Below are 25,646 nucleotides of genomic sequence, written 5' to 3' on the forward strand. Positions count from 1 at the left end.
CCATTTGGTCTCAACCAAACGGCATCGTTTTTTGGTAGGGTTAGAAACCCCCCCCCCCCCCCCCGGCGCGCTGTTTCTCCTTTCTCATTTCGTTCTACCGTCTTCGTGAGCCACTCCCAGCCTCCTAGTCCCAGACTCCCTCTCCCTCTCTCGTCGATCCCTCTCTCCTCTCTTGTCGCAGACAACCCACAGCCATGTCTCCTCTCTCGTCGCCGACGACCCACACGGCCCACATCCCACTGTAAGTAAAAATACCGAATCTTTAGTTTCTGTTTTTGCCTTGCTTAGTTGTTATTGTTAATTTCTTGAGGAATTTTTTGGAAGGAAGATGAAATATCGAATCTTTAGTCTCTGTTTTTGCCTTGCTTAGTAAAAATATTATGGTTTGTGACTGACATTGTGTCGTGTGTGATGGAGCAATGCCGAAATTAGCTTATGTCGAAGGCCCGAAATGCTTACAGTGTGATAATTTGTGTGTGTGTCTGTGATAGAATTGTGGGCTGTGTTTAGAAATTTTATTTTGTTACCAGTCTTTGAATCAATGAATTTAAAGCATGAAATGTGATGAATGAACTAAACTTAGATTAGAGTCTTCGACTTGTGATGTTTGTTATGTTGCAAACTAGCTATTGTGATAATGTACTTGACAACGTATTAAGTACGTGATGTTTGCTATGTTTTATAATGTACGTGATAACGTATTAAGCATTAACGTGTAACATTTATGTTTTGTTTTATAATTAGATGGATTCTTCGTCATCTCCGATTGATGTTGATGCATCAACACCAACCATTAACTTGGGAGATGATGTGAGGGAGACCCAGTCATCAAAACCCCCTAGTGCCCCTACTAGTTCTACTTGTCCATTACCTAAGAAACGAAAAGGGAAAGATCCATCTATTATTTGAGACCATTTTACGAAGGTAGAGGGTTGTGCTATAGATGATCCAAAGGCTAAATGTAATTATTGTGGCAAGACGTATGCTTGCCACTCAAAGAGGAATGAGACTTCAACAATGCAAAACCATTTGCCTTCATGTCTTAAAAATCCTCATAAACGTGGGCCTTGGATAGATACCAAAAAATATTAACAGGTGAGGTAACACCTGAGGAGGGGTTGGAGAGAGTGATGGTATGTTAAGGAGTCTTATAACCTACAAATATAGTGAAGATGTTGTGAGGTTAGCGATTGCAAAGATGGTTATTATCGATGAGTTACCATTTAGAGTTGTTGAAGGATAGAGATTTAAGAAAGTGTGTTGGTCTTTTGAACCTCAGTTTAAAGTGTCATGTCGTGTCACAGTGGCAAGAGATTGTATGAAATTGTATGAAAGTGAAAAGGGAAAACTTAAAAAAGTGTTAAAAAATGGTGGCATGAGGATTTCGTTGACCACCGATACATGGACATCAATACAAAATTTGAATTATATGTGTCTAACTGCACACTTCATTGATAAAGATTGGAAATTGCAGAAAAAAATCATTAACTTTTGTTTAATTCCTAATCATCGAGGGGAAACTATTGGGAGATATGTTGAGTCATGCTTGTATGATTGGGGCATTGATAGAATATTTACTGTGAAAGTTGATAATGCAAGTTCAAATGATACTACAATTTCATATTTGAAACAGTTTTTTAGTGGGAATTTGTTGGGGGTAAGTATATGCACATGAGATGTTGTGCTCATATATTGAATCTTATTGTGAATGAGGGTTTGAAGGAGTGTAATGACGCCATCACAATGGTTAGAAATGCAGTTAGATATGTGCGTTCATCTCCCGCAAGATTAGACAAGTTTAAGAGATGTGCAAAAAAAGAAAAAATTGAGTAAGAAAATATTGTGTCTTGATGTACAGACACGATGGAACTCAACTTATATGATGTTGGAGGCGGCTGAGAAGTTTGAGAAGGCTTTCAGGCGGATAGAGAGTGAGGATTATATTTACCTCTATTACTTTGATGATGGCCTTGGGTTTGGGCACATGGGGCCTCCTAAAGCTAGGGAGTGGGAGACAGTGAGGGTTTTTGTTAAATTTTTGGAGATGTTTTATGATGCCACTAATAGATTTTCTGGGTCTTTATATGTGACAGTCAACACCAGTTTTCTGGAAATTTGTGATCTCCAAAATGAGTTGATAAAGTTGAGCGAGAGTCCTAATAGTTGCTTATGGAGTATGGCCATAAATATGAGAACAAAGTATGATAAGTATTGGGGGTCATTAGATAGGCTGAACTTGTTTATGTTAATTGCAGTTGTGCTTGATCCACAAAGCAAGTTAGGACTTCTTACTTTCCACTTGAGGAAAGTTTATGATGAGTTTCGTGCTGAGGAGTTGGTGTCGAGTGTGAAACAGGTATTGAAAGATTTGTATGCAGAATATAATGCGGAATTCGGCTCCACCACGAGTACCCAAGAACATGTGCCCCCTCTGACATCTAGAACCATGAATGATGGTGATGGCAAGCTTGAGACCAAATGGTTCTACGAGTGGTATAAAGCATCTTCCGCCATGGGATCTAATATTGTCAAAACAGAAGTAGATCGATATTTATCAGATGGTTGTGAGGCACTCTCCACATCATTTGACTTGTTGACTTGGTAGAAAATTAAAGAAGCTAACTATCCTATACTCTTGCACGAAACTTATTGGTCATGCATGTTTCTACGGTTGCATCCAAGTCAGCATTTAGTACAAGAAGTCGTCTGCTTGACCCTTTTCGGAGTTCATTGGCTCCGAGAACTGTTGAGGCACTGATTTGTACTCAAAATTGGTTAAGACATCCGGCAACAACCATTGATATCCGGGACGCTATGGATAATGTGGAGAGCTTCATAGTAGAATCAGGTAATATTTTCTTTGTTTTCATTGTAATTTAATTTTAGTATTTTTTATAAACCAAATTCACTAACATTTAATGTTTTATTCCTATTATTAATATTTATTAATGTTTGTATATAGAGTTGGGCACACAATCAAACGTGACAAGTATTGAAGATTGAAGGTTGACGGCTTGAAGTTGAAGTAGCAAGTAGCAACTATCCAATTTGTTGTCATTTAATTATGTTATATTTTTTAGTTGCATTTTGCTATGCTTAAGACAATTTGTTTTTTTTTTTTTTTGTTTTTTTTTTAATATGTATTAAGTAATACTAAACATCTAGTGAAGTTATTTTTTTTTAATTATGTAATAAGTAGTAGGTAATAATTAATATAGTTAGTTAGTAATAGTAGAAAATTATAAATGACATTACTATTAAAATTTAAAATGAACTCAACTCAAAAAAAGTTCAAAAAGATCTTGGATAATGAAATGAGAAAAAAAAAAGTCCAAAATATTTGTTGAATTGGCCCAAATTGGATAGAACAAAGGCCCAAAAAAAGAGCCCAAGAAAAAAAGCCCAAACAGAAAAAACCGACCGGAAACCTGCAAGACCGAAGCCGGCCAGTTTCAACTCTTAACACCGGTCGATTTCGATCGGTTTTTGTCCATAAATCATGGTTGCCAGTCGGTTTCGGTTTCATGAGAAAACCGAACCGATAATGTCGGTTTTCAAGCCTAATTGTTAAGGCACTAGCTACTATTCCTTCTAGAATGAGAAATGGGACCACAGGAGAAAACTCACAGCGCTCCGAGTGAGCAAGATAAATGCGCAAACAACCACAAGCCTCTAGAAGCTACTAGACGAATCTGCTCCAACCATCCCTTATAACAAACTGTAATTCTATTGGCTAGGAGTAGAATATTCTTTATTGTAGTCTATATAAAGGACCCATTGCATAGCATAAAAAGAGTGAGGAAAAATAATGAAAATGATTTACTCTGACATGGTATCAGAGCATCCAAAGGACTAACGTCCACTATGGTCGTCCACTATGGTTGCCTCACCGAATTCTTCTTCTACCTCTTCTCCCATCTTGCCTCTCCCAAATTTCTCCCATATTATCTCGGTAAAGCTCACACCAGATAACTACCAGTTATGTAAGGACCAGCTCGTTCCGTATCTTCGTGGCCAGCGTCTCTACAAATACGTAGACGGTTCCTGTCCAGCATCGAAACAGTAGCTTGATGACTCCACCCTGAATATAGAGTATGATACCTAGATTCAACAAGACCAGCTGGTAATGTCTCCTCTAATTTCTTCTCTCTCAGAGTCTCTTATTGCTCAGGTAGTTGGTTGTGAATCTGCCTATGCTATTTGTGTTTCTCTCGAGTCTACTTATGCTTCAGTCTTGCAGGCTCGTATAGTGCAAACTCAATTGCAGCTTGCCTCACTCAAGAAGGGGACCGACTCAGTTTCTACTTATTATCGTTGAGTAAGACTTTAGCTAATACAATGGTAGCAATTGTATGCACATTACCACCTGCTGAGTTCATGCCTTACCTTTCGCCGGCCTTGGGTCCAATTATGACGCTCTTGTGTCATCTGTTACTACTAGACTCGAGCCTATTGCTCTTGAAGAATTACTTGGGCATTTGCTAGCCCATGAAGCATGTTTGACTCACCATTTGACTCCAATTTCTCCACCATAGAAGCTTTCACACACTTTACAGCAAAGTCAGCCTCCAATCAGCGTGGTCGTGGCTCTTATTGAAGAGGCCAAAATTTCTCTAGAGGACATGGTGGTGGAGGCCGCTATAGTCCCAATCGTGGTCGAGGTTTTTCAATAATACCGACACTGGTTTTTCATCCGCTACTGACCCTCGCTTAATCTGTCAGGTGTGCAACCGTCTTGGCCATTCGGCCCTTACATGTGTTTATAGGTTCAATCAAGCCGATACTGCTGCCCCTCCAATCACTGCAAATTTTTCCTCCTCCAACTACCTCTCAGATGCAAGTTGGTACCCCGATATTGCGGCTACGAATCACATCACAAGTGACCTGGCCAACCTGAATTTATAGGCTACTAAATACCATGGCAAAGATCAATTACGTGTTGGCGATGGATCCTCTGTGCCTATCTCCCATTCCGGTTCAGCTTCTTTTTCTTCCCCTGCCTCTAAATTTCTTCTTAATAAAATACTGTGTTCCATCTTTCAAAAAGAATCTTTTACCTGTTCACGAATTTTGTTTTGACAATAACGTGTTCTGTGAATTTTTCTCTGATTCTTTCTATGTAAAGGATTGCACATCGAGGAATCCTCTACTTTGCGGAACCACACATAATGGGCTCTACTAATTTTCATCTCCGTCCACACAGCCTCGTGCATTGTCCAGCACGATCTCTTTCGTTCCTCTTTGCACTCCCGTCTTGGTCACCCATCCATTAAGATCGTGCGTTCTATTTTGCAACAACATGCTCTACCCTATGACCACTCCACGTCTCTTCCCTTTTGAGATGCATGCATGAAGGCTAAGTCCCACAGGCTTCTTGCTCTCACGCGGCAAAATAAATCATTTGCTCCTTTTGACCTCATTTTCTAGGATCTTTGGCGTCCCTTTCCCCATGTATTTAATGATGGTTTTCATTTTTACATTACTTTTATGGATGACTTTTCCCTTTAAAATCCAAGTCTCAAGCAATTGATACCTTTATCAAATTTAAGGCACAAGTTGAACTTCAATTTAATATAAAAATTAAACAATTCCAATCTGATTGGGGTGATGAATTTCGGTCTTTCTCAAATCTTCTATCATCTTGTGGCATTATACATCATGTTACATGTCCACACACTCACACTCAAAACGGCATTATTGGGAGAAAACACCGTCACATTGTTGACTCAGGCTTAGCTCTTCTTGTCCATGCCTCGGTTCTATTACATTTTTGGCCTCATGCTTTTCTTCATGCCATCCATTTAATTAATATTTTACCCTCTCTCTCTCTCTCTCTCTCTCAATCACTCTTCTCCTTTTCTGCTACTTCACCATAAATCTCCTAATTATAACTCTCTTCGGGTTTTTGGATCTGCATGTTGGCCTTTAACTACTCCATATAATACTTATAAATTTTCCTATCGATCTGTCCTTTGCATTTTTCTAGGCCTTAGTCCAACCCATTGGGGCTTTGTTTGCGACCATATTCCCACGGGTTGTACCTATATTTTTAAGGATGTTCGATTTAATGAACTCTCCTTTCCATTTGCCTCTCTCCCTAATCCCAAGCCCACCAAACAGCCCACCCATGTTGCTCTTCCTTTATTTAATTTTGACTTGGGCCCTTCTTCTTCTCCATCAGCTCATCTCCATCTCCCTCATCCCTCCCATCGTCTTCCCCAAGTGATCCTTCTCCTCCGGTTTCTTAGCAACTTGTGCACTTAATGATAACCAGGTCACAGACTGATTCACTTTGCCCCCGTCAGTTTACCAATGGCATTGTCCAATGGTGCACTCTTCAGCAACGCCTCTTCCGTGCCATAAACCTCTTCATGTTTCTCTGTTGAGTAGCAATAACAGGAATGGCGTGAGGCTATGAAAAAGGAGTTCAATGCTCTCATCGCCAATGGTTCATGGTCTCTGGTCCCAGCCTTTGAGTCCTCCAACACAGTTGTCTATAAATGGAGTTTTCGCACTAAGTGCCTTGTCGACGGTTCTACCAAACGTCGGAAGGCTCATTTAGTTGCTAAGTGTTTCCTTCAACAGTCAGGCATTGATTTTGAAGAGACATTTAGTCCGGTGGTTAAGGCAACTGCCGTTTGTCTTGTGCTCGCATTGGCAGTTTCTCAAGGCTGGCCGGTTCGGCAATACGATGTGCAGAATGCATTTCTGCATGGACCTTTACTTGAGACTGTGTTTATGGCCCAACCCACTGGCTTCTCTCACCCTCACTTCCCTTCTCATGTCAGCAGGTTACATAAGGCCATTGATGGCCTTCGGTAGTCTCCTCGTGCGTGGTATTCACACCTTAGTTGCCGACTCACAAACCTTGGATTCACAATTTCTGCTGCAGATTCCTCTTTATTTTTATGGACTTCTCAGGGTGTTACCACTTTTGTTTTAGTCGATGTCGATGACCTTTTAGTGACTGGTTCATCTCTCCAGGTTATTTCTAATCTTATTACAACTCTATGTATAGACTTTCCCATTACTAATCTTGGCAGATTACAATTCTTCTTGGGCGTAGAAGTTACTTTTAATTCTGCTGGTTTGCTACTCACACAATAGAAGTATATTACAGATTTATTACAGCGCACCAATATGCTTCTAGCAAAGCCAGTTAAATCTCCCATGTCTATCTCTGAGAAGTTGAGTGCATTTTTTGGAAATCTCTTTGAAGATCCGACTCTATATCGCAACACTGTAGGCCTTCTATAGTATTTATCGTTCACCTGGCCAGACCTTGCTTTTGTTATTAGCAAAGTATGTCAGTTTATGGATACTCCTCGCGTTCCTCATTGGCAAGCAGTCCAACGCATTTTGAGATATCTTAAGCACACCTCTCATGTTGGTCTTCAACTCTCCCGGTCTCATACTCTAAATCTTACTACTTTCTCTGACACCGACTGAGTTAGGTGCCCCGATGATCATCAGTCAACAAGTAGGTATTGTATTTTTCTTGGTTGCAACTTAGTTTCTTGGTCTTCAAAGAAACAACCAACTATAGCCCGTTCCTCCATTGAGACAGAGTTCAAAGCCGTTGCTAATCAATCACTAAGGTGATTTGGTTGCAACATCTCTGTCGGGATCTTGGCGTGGTTCTCCCTCGTGCTCCCTTCCTTTATTATGATAATTAGGGAGCTACTTACTTGTCCTCTAATCTCGTCTTTCATGCTCGCACTAAGCATGTGGAAATCGATATCCACTTTGTCCGTGACCTCCTTAACAAGTCTTTAATTGTGGCCTTCATTTCTGGCAAAGACCAGCTCGCTGACATTCTCACTAAACCACTTTCAGCAACTCGTTTCAACAACCTATGTTCAAGTCATCACCTCACGTCCTTGTCGCTTGACTTAAGGGTGGATGTTAAGTCACCAGCTACTATTCCTTATAGAATGAGAAATTAGACCACAAGAGAAAGCTTATAGCCCTCATAGCCGAGTGAGCAAGATAAATACGCAAACAACCACAAGCCTCTAGAAGCTATTAGACAAATATGCTCCAACCATCCCTTACAACAAACTATAATTCTATAGGCGAGGAGTAGAATATTCTTTATTGTAGTCTATATAAATGACCCGTTGTATAGCATAAAAAGAGTGTGGAAAAATAATGAGAAGCATTTACTCTAACATGGTATTAAAGCATCTAAAGGACTAACGTCCTTATGCCTGCCTCACCGAATTCTTCTTCTATTTTTTCTCCCACTTGCCGCTCCCAAATTTCTCCCATATTATCTTAGTAAAGCTCACACCAGATAAATAACTACTATGGAAGGTCCAGCTCATTCCGTATCTTCATGGCCAGCGGCTCTACAAATTTGTAGACGGTTCCTATCCAACACCTGTCCAGTAGCTTGATGACTCCACCCCGAATCCAAAGTATGATACCTGGATTCAACAAGATTGGCTGGTAATGTAACACCCCGTATTTCAGTGTATTTTTACTGAAGGATTATTTTTGATTATTTAAAAATTTATCCTCTTATTTTAAAATTGGTTGAATTTTTAGTAAGTTTATTTCTATGATTTTAATTTGGTGAAAATTAATTTTATGTGCTTTCTAAATATTTATTTATTGTTATGCATTTAAATTGCTTTTAATATTTAAATTAATTACCGTGGGATTTAATTATTTCAATTTGACTTTACCATTACGTTTAAATTATTTTATTTAACTTGTGGTTTTAAAATCGTCTCCGTTGGATCATTTTTGTGACCCAAGTTATGAGGATTGGACCTCATTTCTTTTCCCTCCTTTTTTCTTTCCTTCCTTTTTCTTTTCTTTCTTTTCTTTTTTCCCCATTTCCTCTCCTCTCCCGCGCGACCTCTCTCTCTCCTCTCCTCCGCCCGTTTCCTTCGTCTCCTCCCAGCGCTGCCGTCGCGCCGCCGTGCGCGACACCGCCCAGCCGACCAGCTTCCCCTCCCTCCGGCGACCTCACCTCCCAAACCTCAGCCCCTACCTCGCCGCCGGTAGCCCACACGCCCCCCACGAAGCCGCGGCCCACCTTCACGCCAGCGCCGCCGTGAGCCGGCGGTGGCCCTCACCGCCCAGCCCATTAGCTTCCCCAGCCGCCGGCGACCTCACCCCACCAATCTCACCTCCATCCGTGCCGCCGTTAACCACCAGTAGCTCTTCGAAGCCGCGGCACTCCTTCCGCCGTAGCGCCGCCGTCGCACCACCATTGGCCACCATCTTCCTACCACTTCATCCCCGACCTCTTGGCAACCCATTGGACCCAACCCCACCTCCGATCCGTCACCGGTGAAGCTCCACCAACTACATTTCCGATTTGGGCATTTTGGTCTTCTACCGCCCATTCCGCCGCCACCCACGGCAAACCACCACCACCATTGGCTTCACCGACCTCCCTAGGCCCTACCCTATCAATCTTGGGTCTTCGTTTGTCCTCGTTGAAAAGTTGGTAATTGTGACCCACGGCCACAGTGTATTTTACACTGTGGTGTTGCTCAGAAATCACCACTTGCAACTTCGAGATCCTCCGGAAATTATTATATTGCACTGTAAGTATTTTCCTTAAAGAACTTTCGTGATTTAAATATATTTTTGCACTAACGCATATTATCTGTGAATTGGGTTGTTTTGCCGGACTGAGTCCGAGGAGTTTTCGGGGGTCGGATGGATTGTGGACGGAGTTGTGTTTGTTTGCATTGTGAATTGTGGTTGTTGGTTATGACTTGTTCACGTACATCGCATATTGCATGCATGATCATGTTTGTAAAGAAAACTGGGTTTTCGTGTATTGCATACATGTTTATGTATTTATTGGATTTGGATTTTCATGTGAGTAAAAGGAAAAGAGACTGTAGGGATGGTGGTAAGCAGGGATGGTGGTTGTGTCCCGCCTGTGATTCCCGCCTACAGTGCTCTGTTAAGTATTTATTGTGTGTAAAGGAACTGTAGGGATGGTGGTAAGCAGGGATGGTGGTAGAGTCCCGCCTGTGATTCCCGCCTACGGTGCACGCGTTAGGGATGGTGGTAAGCAGGGATGGTGGTTGTGTCCCGCCTGTGATTCCCGCCTACGGTGCACGCGGTAGGGATGGTGGTAAGCAGGGACGGTGGTAGAGTCCCGCCTGCGATTCCCGCCTACAGTGTCCGATAAATGGATTGTTTGTGTGAATCATTTTATGAGAAAATGTGTTACGGATATTTTGGGCCAAAATGGGATTTTTGGCGTGTGTTGGAAATAATCATTTTTCTGGGAAAAAATGGTATTTTATGGTTAACTGTATTTTGCTATATTGTTGGTTGCATTAATGTATTTTTATCCCGAGAGTTGTTTGGTTTATACTTACCTGTGGTACCATTTTATGGTATCGCAGATTTTGATGCAGACGTTGATGACGAGCCTTAGCTTGGCTCCGTTGGGGAGTGATCTGGGATTGCTCCTGTTTAGTGAGTTATGTATTTGTATCAGTTTATGTATTTACCTTTTGTATTATATTTGGGATGACTGTATATTTATTTTTTTTAAGATAAATTGTTTAAATATTTGTATTTAAATTCTGGTACTTATTTGATTATCCGCTGCGTTATTTTATTTGTACACTGTTGCATGTACACACACTGGCACTTCGTTGGGATGTGTGACCGTGTTGTCACCATCCTGGCGTCTCGATCCCTGTGTATTTTTATAAGGGGGATTGGGGGCGCCACAGGTAATGTCTACTGTAATTTCTTCTCTCTCAAAGCCTCTTATTGTTCAGGTACTTGGTTATGAATCCACCCATGTTGTTTGGGTTTCACTCGAGTCTACTTATGCTTCAATCTCGTTCGCTCATATAGTGCAAACTCAATTGCAGCTTGCCTCACTCAAGAAAGGGATCGACTCAATTTCTGCTTATTATCGTTGAGCTAAGACTTTAGCTGATACAATGGCAGTTGTTGGACGCCCATTACCACCTGCTCAGTTCGTACCTTACCTTTTCGCTGGCCTTGGGTCCGATTATGACGCTCTTGTGTGGTTCCGCGAAGTAAGGGATTTCCCGATATGCAATCATTGATATAAAAAGAATCAGAGAAAAATTCAAAGAACACGTTATTTTCAAGACAAAATTGGCGAACAAGTATAAGATTCTTTTTGAAATATGGAATACAAAGTATTTCATTGAGAAGAAATTTAGAGGTAGGGGAAGAAAAAGAAGCTGAACCGGAATGGGAGATTGGCACAAAGGATCCATCGTCAACGCGCAACTAATCTTCGCAATAGTATCCAGCAGCCTGTAAATTCAGGTTGGCTAGGTCACTTGTATTGAGGTACCAACTTGCATCTAAGAGGTAGTTGGAGGAGGAAAATTTTTGTAGTGATCGGAAGGGCAACAGTATAGGCTTGATTGAACCTATAAACACATGTAAGGACCAAATGGCCAAGGTAATTGCACACCTGATAGATTAAGCGAGGGTCAGTAGAGGACTAGTGTCGGTATTACCTAAAAAACCTCGACCACAATTGGGACTATAACGGCCTCTACCACCACGTCCTTTAGAGAAATTTTGGCCTCTTCGATAAGAGCCACGACCACGCTGATTGGAGGTTGACTTTGCTGTAAAGTGTGTGGAAGCTTCTGTGGTGGAGAAACTAGAGTCAAAATGGTGAGTCAAACGCGCTTCATGGGCCAGCAAATGCCCAAGTCATTCTTCAAGAGCAATAGGTTCAAATCTAGTAGTAACAGATGACACAAGAGCTCATAATCGGACCCAAGGGCGACGAGAAGGTAAGGCACGAACTTAGCAGGTGGTAATGGGTGTCCAGCAGCTGCCATTGTATTAACTAAAGTCTTAACTCAACGATAATAAGTAGAAATTGAGTCGATCCCCTTCTTGAGTGCAAGCTGCAATTGAGTTTGCACTATACGAGCATGCGAGACTGAAGCATAAGTTGACTCGAGAGAAACACAAACAATACGGGCATATTCACAACCAACTACCTGAGCAAGAAGAGACTCAAAGAAATTAGAGTAGACAATACCAGCTGGTCTTATTGAATCCAAGTATCATACTCTGGATTCAGGGTGGAGTCATCAAGCTGCTGTTTCAGTGTTGGATAGGAACCATCTACATATTTGTAGAGATGCTGACCAAAGAGATACGAAACGAGCTGGACCTTCCATAACAGGTAGTTATCTGGTGTGAGCTTTACCAAGATAATATGGGAGAAATTTGGGAGGGGCAAGATGGGAGAAGAGGTAGAAAAAGAATCCGGTGAGGCAGCCAAAGTGGACATTAGTCCTTTGGATGCTCTGATACCATGTCAGAGTAAATGTTTCTCATTATTTTTCCACACTCTTTTTATGCTATACAATGGGTCCTTATATAGACTACAGTAAAGAACATTCTACTCCTAGCCAATAGAATTACAGTTTGCTATAAGGGATGGTTGGAGTAGATTCGTCAAGTAGCTTCTAGAGGCTTGTGGTTGTTTGCTTATTTATCTTGCTCACTCAGCTGTGAGGGCCATGAGCTTTCTCATGTGGTCCCATTTCTCAGTCTAGAAGGAATAGTAGTTGGTGTCTTAACATCCCCCCTCAAGTCAAGCGGCAAGGACGTGAGGTGATGACTTGAACATAAGTTGTTGAAACGAGTTGCTGAAAGTTAAGGTAAAGAGTAACATTGCTCCCCCATTAGCTTCTTTTTGTAAAATAAAATCTACATCCTTCGTCTCTTAGCAAGAAGCACCCACCATTATACACAACAAACATTTTTTTCCATCCTATTTTCAATCTTCACATCCATTTTTCTTTTCTTTTCTTTTCTACCTCTCTCTCTCTCTCTCTCTCTGAATCTCTCTCATTTTCTCTTAGTTTTTCCTCCCCTTTTGTATTGGCTTCGAAAGTTAAATCCATAGTGTTGAGACGTGTTTTGTAGCCGCCAGCTACAAAGGTGCGAGGGTGGAGGAAAGGGCGGCGAGGTGGTGGTTGTGTCACCTCCAATGCCAAAGTCAAAATTTCCCATGGGGAGTAAAGGAAGTAAGAATTTATGGAGAGCTAGAGAGAGTGATCGAATGTGCGTATCCACTTTCTCATTGTCAGTTTTTTATTGTTTATAGCCTATTTCTTGTAAGATCTTTCTGTCGTTGTAATGATCACACTCGTTCCGAGCGGCATAGTGTCGCATTTAATGTGGTTGTTCTTGTCAGCTACAGGGGCCCGACCTCGAAGTTGGCCACTCCGAGTTGCATTCAATGCGACCGATCTTGCAAGGGACAGGATCCCAGCCTGTATGTTCCTCATTAATTCGTTGTGACTGGAGAGACCCTCGGCTACTTTCCCCCTTCTTGGGCCCATCTAGGCCTTCCTCTCTGCCATTTCTTGGTCTCCCTAGCTATGGATATTGGGCTTTCAAAGCGTGGGAGGCTTGAACCCACCCCGACTGAGTACAAAATCCACTTTCCACACAGTACTGATCTATATCTCACCCCCACACACCTCACATCAATGTTTTCTGTTTCTAGCCATCCTCACTCTCCAACATTGGCACGTGTGCTACATCTAGTACCCCATGTCAAGAAATTTCTCTCTAGCTTCGCTCTTAGTAGCACTCCAAGTGCCATTTTCAACCAGTATTTGTGGATTTGCCCCTTTTGGGACTGGTCTTATAATGAACCAAGGAAAGTAACCACGTGTACTCTAAAATGACTAGAGAATGGTGCCACTAAAGTCTCTTGAAATCATTAATATAAAGAGTAATATTTCTTACTCTCAAGTAACATGGGATCATATTCACCATATTCTTATAATCCATATGAGATATTACAATCTCTCATTTAAATTCTTGACATCCTCATGAGGTCATTCAGTCATACATGGTATGACTCAAATCTCACATTTATAGTTAGGTTTAAAGTTAAAGTCTCTCTTATTCACTAACGGGAGAAAAAAAGACTCTCAATGACTACCTCAATAAATGCATTGTTCAAATACAACATGAGCATATAATCCATATGAAAATTGATAAATTAAGGTATAAATTTATGTTATATTTATATATTACATAATTAATCTAATTTATAAAATACTTAGATATTCATACGTGCATTGATAAACCTAACTAAAAAAATTATATAAAATATCTTAGAAATAAACTAATAATACAAGACAAAGATATAAAAGACAATTAATATGTAATATGTATAACACTTACATAATACATGTATTTCTAGCTTGAAAACTAGTTAAAATAAAAATGATATTAAAAAACTATATTCTAACAATATTTTTAATTTATAATATTTTTTTTCAATTTTTTTCTCTCATTTCCTAAAACCCATAAAACATTTTTACTCAAACCATTTCTAACTCATCTTATCTCAACTCAAATTTTTCATTACTATTCACAAATCATTTCAACTCACTATCCAAACTAGCCCTAAATCTAGTTGAGGTGAATATATTAAAATTTTATATTCAATGGACATTGACATTAATAAATAGCTAAATGATCCAACTTGGAGCTGAATATATGACAGCAAAGCTTTATTCATGAACCATAAACTATATTTAGCATTTACAGTCCTACTCACAAGCACAGCATGGCGCATACGTTCTAAACCCCCGTCCCTCTCGATCCCTCATTACAGACCTGTCTCGAGGGGGTGGGAGATTTGGCTCCTTCCCCCTCCCCCCATCCTCCACTATCCTCGTTGTGTAGTGCTCTGATTTTTTTGTGTTTGTTGTGTTTGCAGGCTAAATAAGAGAGAACTGCGGATCTTGGATGTTCGGCGACTATAGATCAGCACGCGCCTCTCCATGGCGTTGTCCAACCGCCGATCTTCAAGGCTTCCAAAGGCGGCGCCAATCGGAGCTGGGAGTTGCTCGCATGCCCGGCCAAAAGATCTTGGAGACGTTCGGTGAATGGCTCTCTCGCGACGCCAGGAGGCCCTCTGCTGTCGTCACGCGTGGCGCCAATGGAGTCTATGAGTCCGGATCTTCCAAGATTGGTTGGCGGTTTTCTCCCAAGGTGGCGCCACCGTAGCCGCATGGAGCATTGTTCTTTTCTGTTTGCTACAGTAGTTTTTCCATTATATTTTATTTTCGTGTCCTGTTTTTCTTTTTTTGAATAATAAAAAAATCCAAATATGTTGTCCCTTTGGACCTTGGTCCGAACGGTGTGATGTCCCCTCTCTGCTTAGGCGGTGTATGGGGTTGGTGCACCCTACTCTGCATAGTCGGGGTATGGGTTTTGTCGTTTGGTTACTTTTTCTCTGTCGGGGACAGAGTTTGTGTACGATAGATCCTTTAGACCTGGTCTTTAGAGATCTGTTGTCTGGACTAGACCATGTCAGTCACGGAAGTGTGCTGGGGAGCTATTAATATTTGTAACTGATTTTTTTAAGTTAAAGTTGTATGTTCTTTATAAATAAAATGTGATCCCTTTTATTAAAAAAAAAAAAAAAAAAAAGAGCATGGCGGATACGTGGCCCAAAACATTGCCATATGCAAAATTGGAAATAATTTCAGGGCAGGGTGTCTATTCTGGTAATTTCAGAAGACGCCATTATTTCTGGAATAAATAAATCTCCGCGATCTCAACGCTACTGCTCACTTCCTTGACGACTAAAAAGCTCCTTTTTCTCCTCGGCAACGCACTCCTTTACAGAACCCCACCGAACATCGGAGAAAACACAAGACAGGCTCCAAGGAAATCGAAGCAAGTCTCTGACAGACAAAGAGGAATAAAGAAGACGAGGAAGGAGGAGGAGGTGGAGAAGATGTCGTGGGACCCCTATGTAGACGAGCATCTCATGTGCGAAATCGAAGGCAATCACCTCTCCGCCGCGGCCATCCTTGGCCTAGACGGAAGCGTTTGGGCCCAGAGCTCCACTTTCCCTCAGGTTCATTTTACTTTTTTCTTTTTCTTTTTCGTTTTCTATGTCATATAGAAAAGCAGAAGAAATTGCTTTGCTTGATGGCCTTGATGCCTGATTTCCGATCCGATCATTTTCTGTTTGTTTTTAGTGTAATTGGAATCTTCGATCTGACACTGTTTTGGATTAAAAAAAGGAGAAGGAATTTTTTTAAGTTGGTTTCCTATCTGATCTAAAGGTCTTTGCAATTGGGTTTCTCTGATTATTTATGGGTTTCGCTCAATCTGCCATTCTATATATATCTGTTTTGCACATGCATATATATAGATGTATCTATGCATTTGTTTGGTCTCCTGAACATGATACCATAAGGATCTATGCACAGAAAAAACACCTTGGTTATTTTAACAGTCAAGCTTGTTCCCTTCGTGATGAGTTTTTAGCCAACTATTTTAAACTAACGAGGAGGACATTGATCCTTGTAGTTTGGCTTGAGCTGTGCCTACTGTACTATTTTCAATCTTTTTCGTTGATCTGATAAAGAACAGTGAGGAAGGGAACGGAATTGACTGCGTGAGAAAAGAAGAGATTTCTTTAGCACTTCTGCTTGTCACGATGCACATTTTTTCTTGACTGTAATTTCCTAATTTGTGTATCTGTCAGAAAATACCGAATTACTTGTGTTGATTATCACAGATTGATGTTATTTTCCTTTTTAGTGTTTGTTAGATCTTAAACTGTGTTGTACTTGAAATGCGCCTTTTGTGTTTTTTATTGAAATTCTTGTTAGTTACAAAAAATAACAAAACTTAAACTGTGTTATTACCTCGAATGAGCATGCACAACATCCGATTATAATAACATCCTTTCATCATATATTAGTGTATTTTAAATTATTTAAACGCGAGTTTTGATTTGTGGTGATTTTGATTTTAGTTAAAGCCTGAAGAAATAACTGCCATTAAAACGGACTTTAATGAACCTGGATCGCTTGCTCCAACTGGATTGTACCTTGGTGGCACAAAGTACATGGTGATCCAAGGCGAGGCGGGAGCTGTTATTCGAGGGAAGAAGGTGATCAACTCAAGTCCAATCTTAATTTGACTACTGTTTATGGCACCACCAAGTTGCGTTCGTTTTGGAAAACAAGTTTAAGGGGAGTAATGACTGTACTCTCTGTTTTAAGTGCTACTTGGAGTATGAACATCAAAATGATGAAGTGTTCTTTGCCAAATCAAAGACAGAATTTTGATCACCATCATATATGCAGCTTCCTCAGGGAGTTGCTGCACAGTGAAGCACATACCTTTGTCAATGTTAAACACTTTGCAGGCTGCATTTATTGAGAGAAAGAGAAGGGGGTGTGGCTTTTGTTGTTGGGATGGAGACAGGGTTGGGAGAGGGTGGGGGGCTTGATACAGTTATTATCGAATTATTTAGCTGCTGCCATTTATTTGTTGATTATCCGATTTAGTCTTTTTTAGATAATATTATTGTCGGATTCTGAACTTTTCTCCTTGAATTCTCAGGGTCCTGGCGGTGTTACCGTGAAGAAGACTAATCAGGCCTTAATCATTGGTATCTATGATGAACCAATGACTCCTGGTCAGTGCAACATGATTGTTGAAAGGCTTGGCGATTATCTCATTGATCAGGGTCTCTAATTGCCTTGGTATGTCATATTATTTGTGTAAATCTTCCTGATTTCAATTCAAACAAGCATTTGCTGACCTGTTGTTGGAATGATTGGCTGCAGTGAAATAATACTACTAAGTATGAAGAGTTATGGGAAGTATGTTTGGAACCAAAGGTTTGGTATGGTGCTTGAGAAGTAATGATTATGGTCTCTTGGTCTTTGTTTTTGTACTCTTTTGATGGGAAGTATTGTGTTGATTTAACCGATCATAAAGTATTGTGTTGATTTTCGCTAATGATCGATTTCTCTACACTATTGTTGTATTCCGTTTAATGGTATCGATTTGGCATAAATCTACATATACTGTTGTTGTATTTTGCCTGTGACAACCCCTGCTGGCAATTCTTCATTCCCTGACGAACACAAGATCTTCTTTAAGAAACCCTCCAAGCAAACACGTACTACGCAGGGTAACTGGGCGGTGCTTTATATCTTGTGTAGTGGAGGTGTTTGGTTATGTCGATTTTTTATCCAATCTTAAATAAAACTGGTTCAACTGTAAACTAGTTTTGCTTTTATGTAGTTTTCCAAAAAAAGGTTTTCTCATACATCAAATTAGAGGAGAGAAAAAACATACAATAAAGATTTATGGCCTTTCCTCGTATTCATGTTTTCGGACGAACAAGTTAGAGGATGTTCGGGGAATAAGATGAGATTAGAAATATGTGAATAATAGTGAGATTATTTGAGTTATGATATTTTATGAGATTTTGGAAAAGAAGAGATAAAAAGTTGAGTAAAAATATTATAAAGTTAAAATATTGTTAGAATATTATTTTTAATATTATTTGTGTTTTGTGATTTGAAAAAGTAAAATTATTTTTTGTATATTATTTAGAAGTTTAGAAAAGTTATAATAATTAGATAATGATTGGATGAAAAAGTTCAAAATTTGAATTTGAAAAATTAATGTTAGAGTAAAGATGTGATGAGATAAGACAAGACGAAACGAAACTATTTTAACATCCAAACAACCACTATAAGAGTTGTCGATTTGAATATAAAAATAAAAAATCTCATGTTTATTGTGTTCTTATAAAATTTATAGCTATTACTTATATAATTTCTTAAACATCATATTTGTATTTATTGAGTCATTTCATTATTTTGTTTTTGTATTAATCTATTCTAAACATTACACGTGCAAAAAAGACATTCATTGTACTGTCTTTATTATCTTAAGAGAAATTATTTATACAGTCATAGCGTGTATATATGTGTGTTTGCACATACATAATTATATCAAGTATAACTCTTATCATAATAAGGATTTATTGATATTAAAATTAAAGAAAAAGGTTTTAAGATTAAATGTTTTCTACCGTATATGATTACTAATTCAATAGAGGGTAAAAAGATAACGTTTATTGATTTTTCATTACTTGTCTCTCCCACCATTAACTTTTCGAAAAAATACTTTATCTTATGACTTTTCGCTATTTACCCATTTTTAAGCCTTCTCACTTCTCAGTTCTCAAATGTCCTACATTAATTATTCATGTTCATTAGGCCAGGTCGACGACTAGCATTATATAGTTTTTAAAACCATAACCTTTGCTAATTTTTATGAAGTCAGATAATTAGTTATCTTATTATAATATTATTAAATACTACTTAGCGTTATAAAGCGACATGATTACTTCTCATTGTGTTTAATTATATAACATATATTATTAAGTTAAACTCATAAAAAATAATATATCAAATTAAATTGCCACTAAAATTTTAAAATTATGTATATATGTATAGGCGTTTCTTGGTCATGGACGCTGATACTATGGTCATATAATTCTGTGTGGTCTAGTGGTGCTTTGTGGTGTTTAATTATGAATAACAAATAGAAATGGAATTTGGCAATATGGTTACACTCCCGTGAGGGTATTTGTCCCACAAATTGGTGATGAATAAAGGAAATTGAGTGAATTGATTTGTGCACCAATGGCTCTTATTTATAGGTCATCATGCACCGGTTGGCAAAGGGCACAACTATTGGTAACCTAATGGTTGGCAAAAGACACAACCATAAGAAGTGACACAACATTTTGACTAAATCAAAAGGTTATGTCTTTTAACACTTCACTAGTCACACACAACCTTTTGACTAAATCAAAAGGTTGTGTCTCTTGACACTTCCTTAACTATCACCTCTCATGAGAACCATCACCATGTAGAGGGTGTCATTCTAAGGGGTACATCGTTTGATGATCACACCCCTTAGAATTACATCTTCCATTTGATCACACAAAACGGTGATGATCTAGTTGAGTATTTTACCTCGGTACCAATATGAGCTTTCCACTACTCAACTCTTATCTACTACTCTTGCAGATTGGCGTCAGAGCATGACAAGCCTCTATGTGTACACGTTTTTTGTCATTACCTTATCTGACCGCACCATTTACCATATGTGCTCCTACTGATCACATATTAGGAGTGACTTCATTTCACTAAAAAAAATTTAGTGAATGTCATCAATTCTCCGTAACTAGATTAATAATCCATATCCAGTGATTGGATCAACAATCCATATCCCTATCACAATTGACGACTTTAGCTGAATACATAATACATGTATCGACATGCGCTAAATTTTCATTAAGTACTTTCCCTAGAGGCTATTCCTGAAATTTTCCCTAATCAACTTATCAACGACTTTGCAAATGATTAACCATTTATTTGGGTAATCAAATCACATTTCACTAAAACTTTAGTGAATGACACTGAATCTTTACCATGATCAACCTTTTACTTGGTTAACCAACCTGTACTGAAATTGATCAAGTACTCACCCTAAGGCCATTATTGAGGTTTTTTTTTTTTTTTTTTATCACCTTATCAGTGACTTTACAAATGATCAAAATTTTTATTTAGGCATCATCATAACTCCAATTTTCTAGGCATTTCCAGAATTTGCTGAGTTATGCATGTCGATCATGAGATTGCTTCACCTAAGTTTCTCTCAATCTCATTCTAGTCACATGTTCTCTGAATTTCTCTAGAGATAAACCATTGGTCCTCGGATTTGCTATCATCTCGGTCGAGGAAATAAAATTTACATTGACCTCACATTTTTCCATTATATCTAATAGTGATAATGCACATCAATGTGTTTTTCCTTGGAACTCTGTGTTCCACTTTTTATCAATGAAATGGCAAACTGATTATAACAAAACACATTGATTAGTTCTGTGGATATACCCAAATTCAAGTTTTCAACAAAATATTTTATCCACACCATATTACTCAGTATAGTACTACAAGCAATATGTTCTGCTTCCATAGTAGACTTAGCAACACAATCTTGTTTCTTACTTAACCAAGAAACTGTTGTTCCACCAAATAGAACTATATATACAGTTAGAGATTTTTTATCATCTACATCATTTCCAAAATCAGCATCACTATAATCGATTAATTCTATATCACTGTTCCCAAAGCACAATTTCAAATTTTTGGTACCTTGTAAATATCTTAATATACACTTCATTGCTTGCCAATGTTCTTTACCTAGATTGGATTGAAATCTACTTACCAATCCTACTACATGACAAATATCTAGTCTGGTACTTGTCATTGCATACATGAGGCTTCCCACAACTTAAGCATGTGGAACTTTAAACATTTCACTTATTTCCTCCGCATCTTTTGAGCACATATTTTTATTTAAAGAATGACTTTTGCAAACTGGCGTATTTAAATATTTACAATTTTCCATACCAAATCTTTTAAGTATTTTTTCTAGATATTTTTCTTAATCTAAATACAATAGATTTGAATTTCTATCTTTAGAAATTCTGGCTTCACCCATGTCTTTCATTTCAAATTTAAATTTCAATAATTTTTTTGTTTCATACATCATATCTAAACAATTACCTGCCAATAATATATCATCAACATACAATAATAATAATGTTAATTTATTATTACTTTTCCATATGTATACACAATGATCTAGTGGATTCATTTCATATCCCATTTCCAAAATAGCTTGGTGAAATTTCAAGTACCACTGTCTTGAAGATTGCTTAAGTCCATACAGTAACTTCCTCAACCTGTAGACTCTCTCTTCATGTCCTTTAATTTAGAATATTTCTGATTGAATCATAAAGACATTCTCTTTTAATTCACCATTGAGAAAAGTTATCTTTACATCTAATTGATGTAATTTCAAATTCATCCTAATAACAATGGACAGATGATCCTTACGGATGTGAACTTCGCCACAGGCGAATACGTATCCACAAAGTCTACACCTGGTTATTGAGTATATCCTTTAGCCATTAACCTTACTTTGCACCTTTCCAAACTACTATCAACTTTAAATTTTCTTCTGAGAACTCATTTACAACCAATAATTTTTTTTATCTTTTAGAAGATCTGTTAACTCCCAAATATTGTTTTTGTTTATTGATTCTATTTCATCTTTCATAGCTTCAAGCCATTTATTTGAATCAATATTATTAATTGCCTCAAAAAAATTTTCAGGATCATTATCTAAATTTTTCAAAGTGGTATTTAGTGCATAATGATCTTGAAATAATATTGATGGTCTTCTCGATCTTTTACTCCCACTGTCTCCAACATCAATACCTGGAGATTGATTTTCATCTAACTTTCTTTTATTTTTACTATTCTGTATTTGAATAATATTAGAATTTTCATTGTCAGACTTTGTGGAGATATATTGATTTTCTAAATCATTTGATAAATCTATCTGATCAACAAGAGTAATAAGGTTCATATTTTTCAAGAAAACGGTATCCCTACTTTCTATCAATCCTATTTTAGAATGATAAAATTTGTAGTCACTTTTGTTTTCTACATACTCAATAAACCTGCATTCTCAGGTTTTATTTTTTAATTTATCCCTTAGTGGCCTTGGGATAAGCACTTGTGCCTTGCAACCCCACACTTTGAACTTACTTAAATCTGATTTATGTCTCGTCTATAACTCGTAAGGTGTAAGAGATTTTATTTTGGTTTCAACTCTATTTAATATATATATATATAGCAGTCGATAATGCTTCAACCCAAAAATGTGTTGGTAGATCAGCATATGTCATCATTGATCGCACATATCTAATAGAGTTCTATTTCTCCTTTCAGTAATGTCATTCTGTTGAGGTCTATATGGCATAGTATAAATGTGTCTTGTACCATTCAATTTGCAGAAATTATCCAAAGCCTCAAATTCTCCTCATATATCACTATTCAAACCTTTAATTGGCCTACCCAAAGGGGTTTCTACTTCTAATTTAAATTCTTTAAATTTCTTAATTGCCTCTTATTTATGCTTGAGTAAGTAGATGTGCCCATATCTTGAATAGTCATCAGTGAAAGTAATAAAGTACTTCATTCCTTTATGGGTTTTAGTTTTAAAAGGTCCACAAACATCAGAATGTATAACTTCTAGTAAATCTGTAGATTTCTAACTTTTTGAAAAATATTTACTACTCATTTTTCCTTTGATACATGGTTCATATATATCAAAATTATCTGAGTTTATTTGTGGTGTTAATCCACTTTTACACATTCTAATCATCTTATTTTTATTTATATGGCCTAATCTTAAATGTCATAAATATGCACAATCTGTAGACACATTGAAATAATCAGAAATAAGTACTTTATTGATATCAACATTTAGTACATACATATCATGATCTTTCACGCCTTTCACTAACACATTACTCTTACTTATTACAACAGTTCCAGACTTAAACTAAACTGTGTAGTCTTTCTGATCTAGTACAAACACTGATATTAAATTCATACGAATACTAGGTACATATAAAACATCACTAAGTAAAATAACGGAATCATTTACTTTAAATTTACATGTACCTTGCCCCAAGACATCGCAATATGTATTGTTGCCCATATACACTATGTGCTCTCTTGTTTGTTTATCTTCAAGTTTGACAAACAAATCTTTGTTCCTGCATATATGTCTTGTTGCTGCAGAGTCAACCCACCATGAATCTGACGCTGGTTCCACTAGCATTACTTCTGAGACTATAATCATAATTTTCTTGTTTTCTTGTGTTTTTCTCTTATTAGAACATTGTGATTTGTAATGTCCCCCCTTTCCACACTTAAAACAGTTTCCACTAAATGGTTTATTCTGTTTCTTTTTTAACCATTTCTTTTTCTTAAACGGTTTTGGCTTCATCTTGTTCTATGTAGAACGTTTGTCCTGAGCCATCAATAAATTGAATGATTCACTATCTTTATTCATTTTCTTTATCCTTTCTCCTTCAAGTGCTAAAATTACTAGAATCGATATCACTGTTACTTCATTTCTGTTGTACGTTAAAGAAGTAACAATGCAATCCTCAGATGAAAGAAGATTATTTAGTATGGTTGTAACTTGCATTTTATCAGTGAGAGGATGACCAGCATCATGTAATTCTTTTGCAATTAACTCCATTTGAAGTACATGATCGCTAATATCTTCATTCTCTTTCATACAAGTTCGGTTATACTTATCCAATAATAACTGTATATAAGTATCCGACCTTAAACTATACTTTGCTTCAACTGCATCTATAATTTCCTTAGCAGTTTCATAGTCTACAAATAGATGAATAATGTGATCATTCATACAATGCAAAATTAAAGATTTTACCCATGCATTGTGTTTTATTCATTTATCTTCACTTGAAACACTGCTCCCACTTTCATTTGCGCCATTTTCTATAAATTCTGACGGTTTTGGTGTTGTTAATGTATATAAGGTCTTCTCATGGGTTAGAAAATAAGTTATATGCCTTTTCCAAGCCCGAAAATTTCTTCCATTCAATTTTTCTATCCCCGATGGATCAATACTTTTTTTTCGGTGCCATGAATAATAAATCTTAAAAAATTAACAGCAAAAAGAATGTAGAAATAATAAATGTGTACTATTTAAATATAATAGTTCAACTTTGAAAACTTAAAATTATTACAAATTTAATAGTAATAATAACCATTGGATTTAATCCAAGGTAGCAGCTTCGGAATTCTCCTATTATATTTTAAATAAGGAGAATAATGAAAGTGACGCCCCGATCGTGGATATCCATGACCTTTCCTTGATGTTTCACCTATTTCAAAGAATTTTTGGCGATAATTTCAACCAACAGGTGCTTTATAATGTTTTGACACGAAATTTGGAGCACAACGGCTCTTGAACGGACCAAATCGGGCTTGAAATGGTCTCGAATGGTCCAATTGAACAAATTTGTCACGAACTGGTTCAGAAAATTGAGTAAACCGGTTCAGCTGGTTCAAACCGGGTTCAGGAGAAAATTGGCGGTCGATGGCTCGACTCGACTAGAAGGTAGCAAAACGGTGCCGTTTATAGGTGACCGTTGTGTTTCTTCAGTGCTGAAAACGACATTGTCGTTTTTCTCCTTAGGCTGAACAACAATGTCGTTTAGTCTAGATGGAATTTGAAACTCCTGACCGTTAGACGAAACGACGTTGTCGTTTGGATCTTTGGGCTGAACAAGTATGTTGTTTAGTCCCTCCCGAGTTTGAATTTGATGACCGTTGGACGAAACGTCCAGGGTCTTCTTCTTCCTCGCGCTGGGAATTTCCACGAACCGTGAAGCTCTTGTCTTCACTTTCATCTAACCAGTTGGTGACCAGCGATGAGAACTCTGACGTGCTCCCAAGATTCACGAAGTCCGGCAGCAGTGAGGGGCTCCAGCGATCGGCCGAAACAGTAACAATGTGTGAAAATAGACTAGATAATTCAATGTTCCTTTGTGTAAAATAATGCCAATAATTTTCTTCAAAATAATAACAACTTACAAGATTTTAAAGATTCCCAGTGTACTCTTAACCTCCCACCGTGATTTGAAAAAGTTTCTCTCTTGGATTTTCAAGCAAACAAATATGATTATAATATGCAAGTGTGGTTGCTAGACCAAACACTTGCCGATTTATCGTCTTCACAATGCCCGATAAAATTCCCTCTGACATGACCTGTGCTCTGATACCACTATTGAATTATGAAGAACAAATAGAAACGGAATTTGGCAATATGGTGACACTCTCGTGAGGGTATTTGTCCCACAAGTTGGTGATGAATAAAGGGAATTG

General features: G+C 38.0%; 1 protein-coding gene across 1 annotated transcript; it reads left to right on the forward strand.

Moving 5' to 3' along the window:
• The first annotated feature begins 15,577 nt into the window (after positions 1-15,577).
• On the forward strand, positions 15,578-17,872 carry LOC121251100 (profilin-1). Its single transcript, XM_041150420.1, has 4 exons — positions 15,578-15,889; positions 16,799-16,936; positions 17,392-17,534; positions 17,619-17,872. The coding sequence occupies exons 1-3, from the start codon at positions 15,767-15,769 to the stop codon at positions 17,524-17,526; spliced, it is 396 nt and encodes a 131-aa protein (XP_041006354.1). The 5' UTR covers positions 15,578-15,766; the 3' UTR covers positions 17,527-17,534; positions 17,619-17,872.
• The last annotated feature ends 7,774 nt before the right edge of the window (positions 17,873-25,646 follow it).

Source organism: Juglans microcarpa x Juglans regia, chromosome 2D, assembly GCF_004785595.1.
Source record: "Juglans microcarpa x Juglans regia isolate MS1-56 chromosome 2D, Jm3101_v1.0, whole genome shotgun sequence".
Taxonomy (NCBI): domain Eukaryota; kingdom Viridiplantae; phylum Streptophyta; class Magnoliopsida; order Fagales; family Juglandaceae; genus Juglans; species Juglans microcarpa x Juglans regia.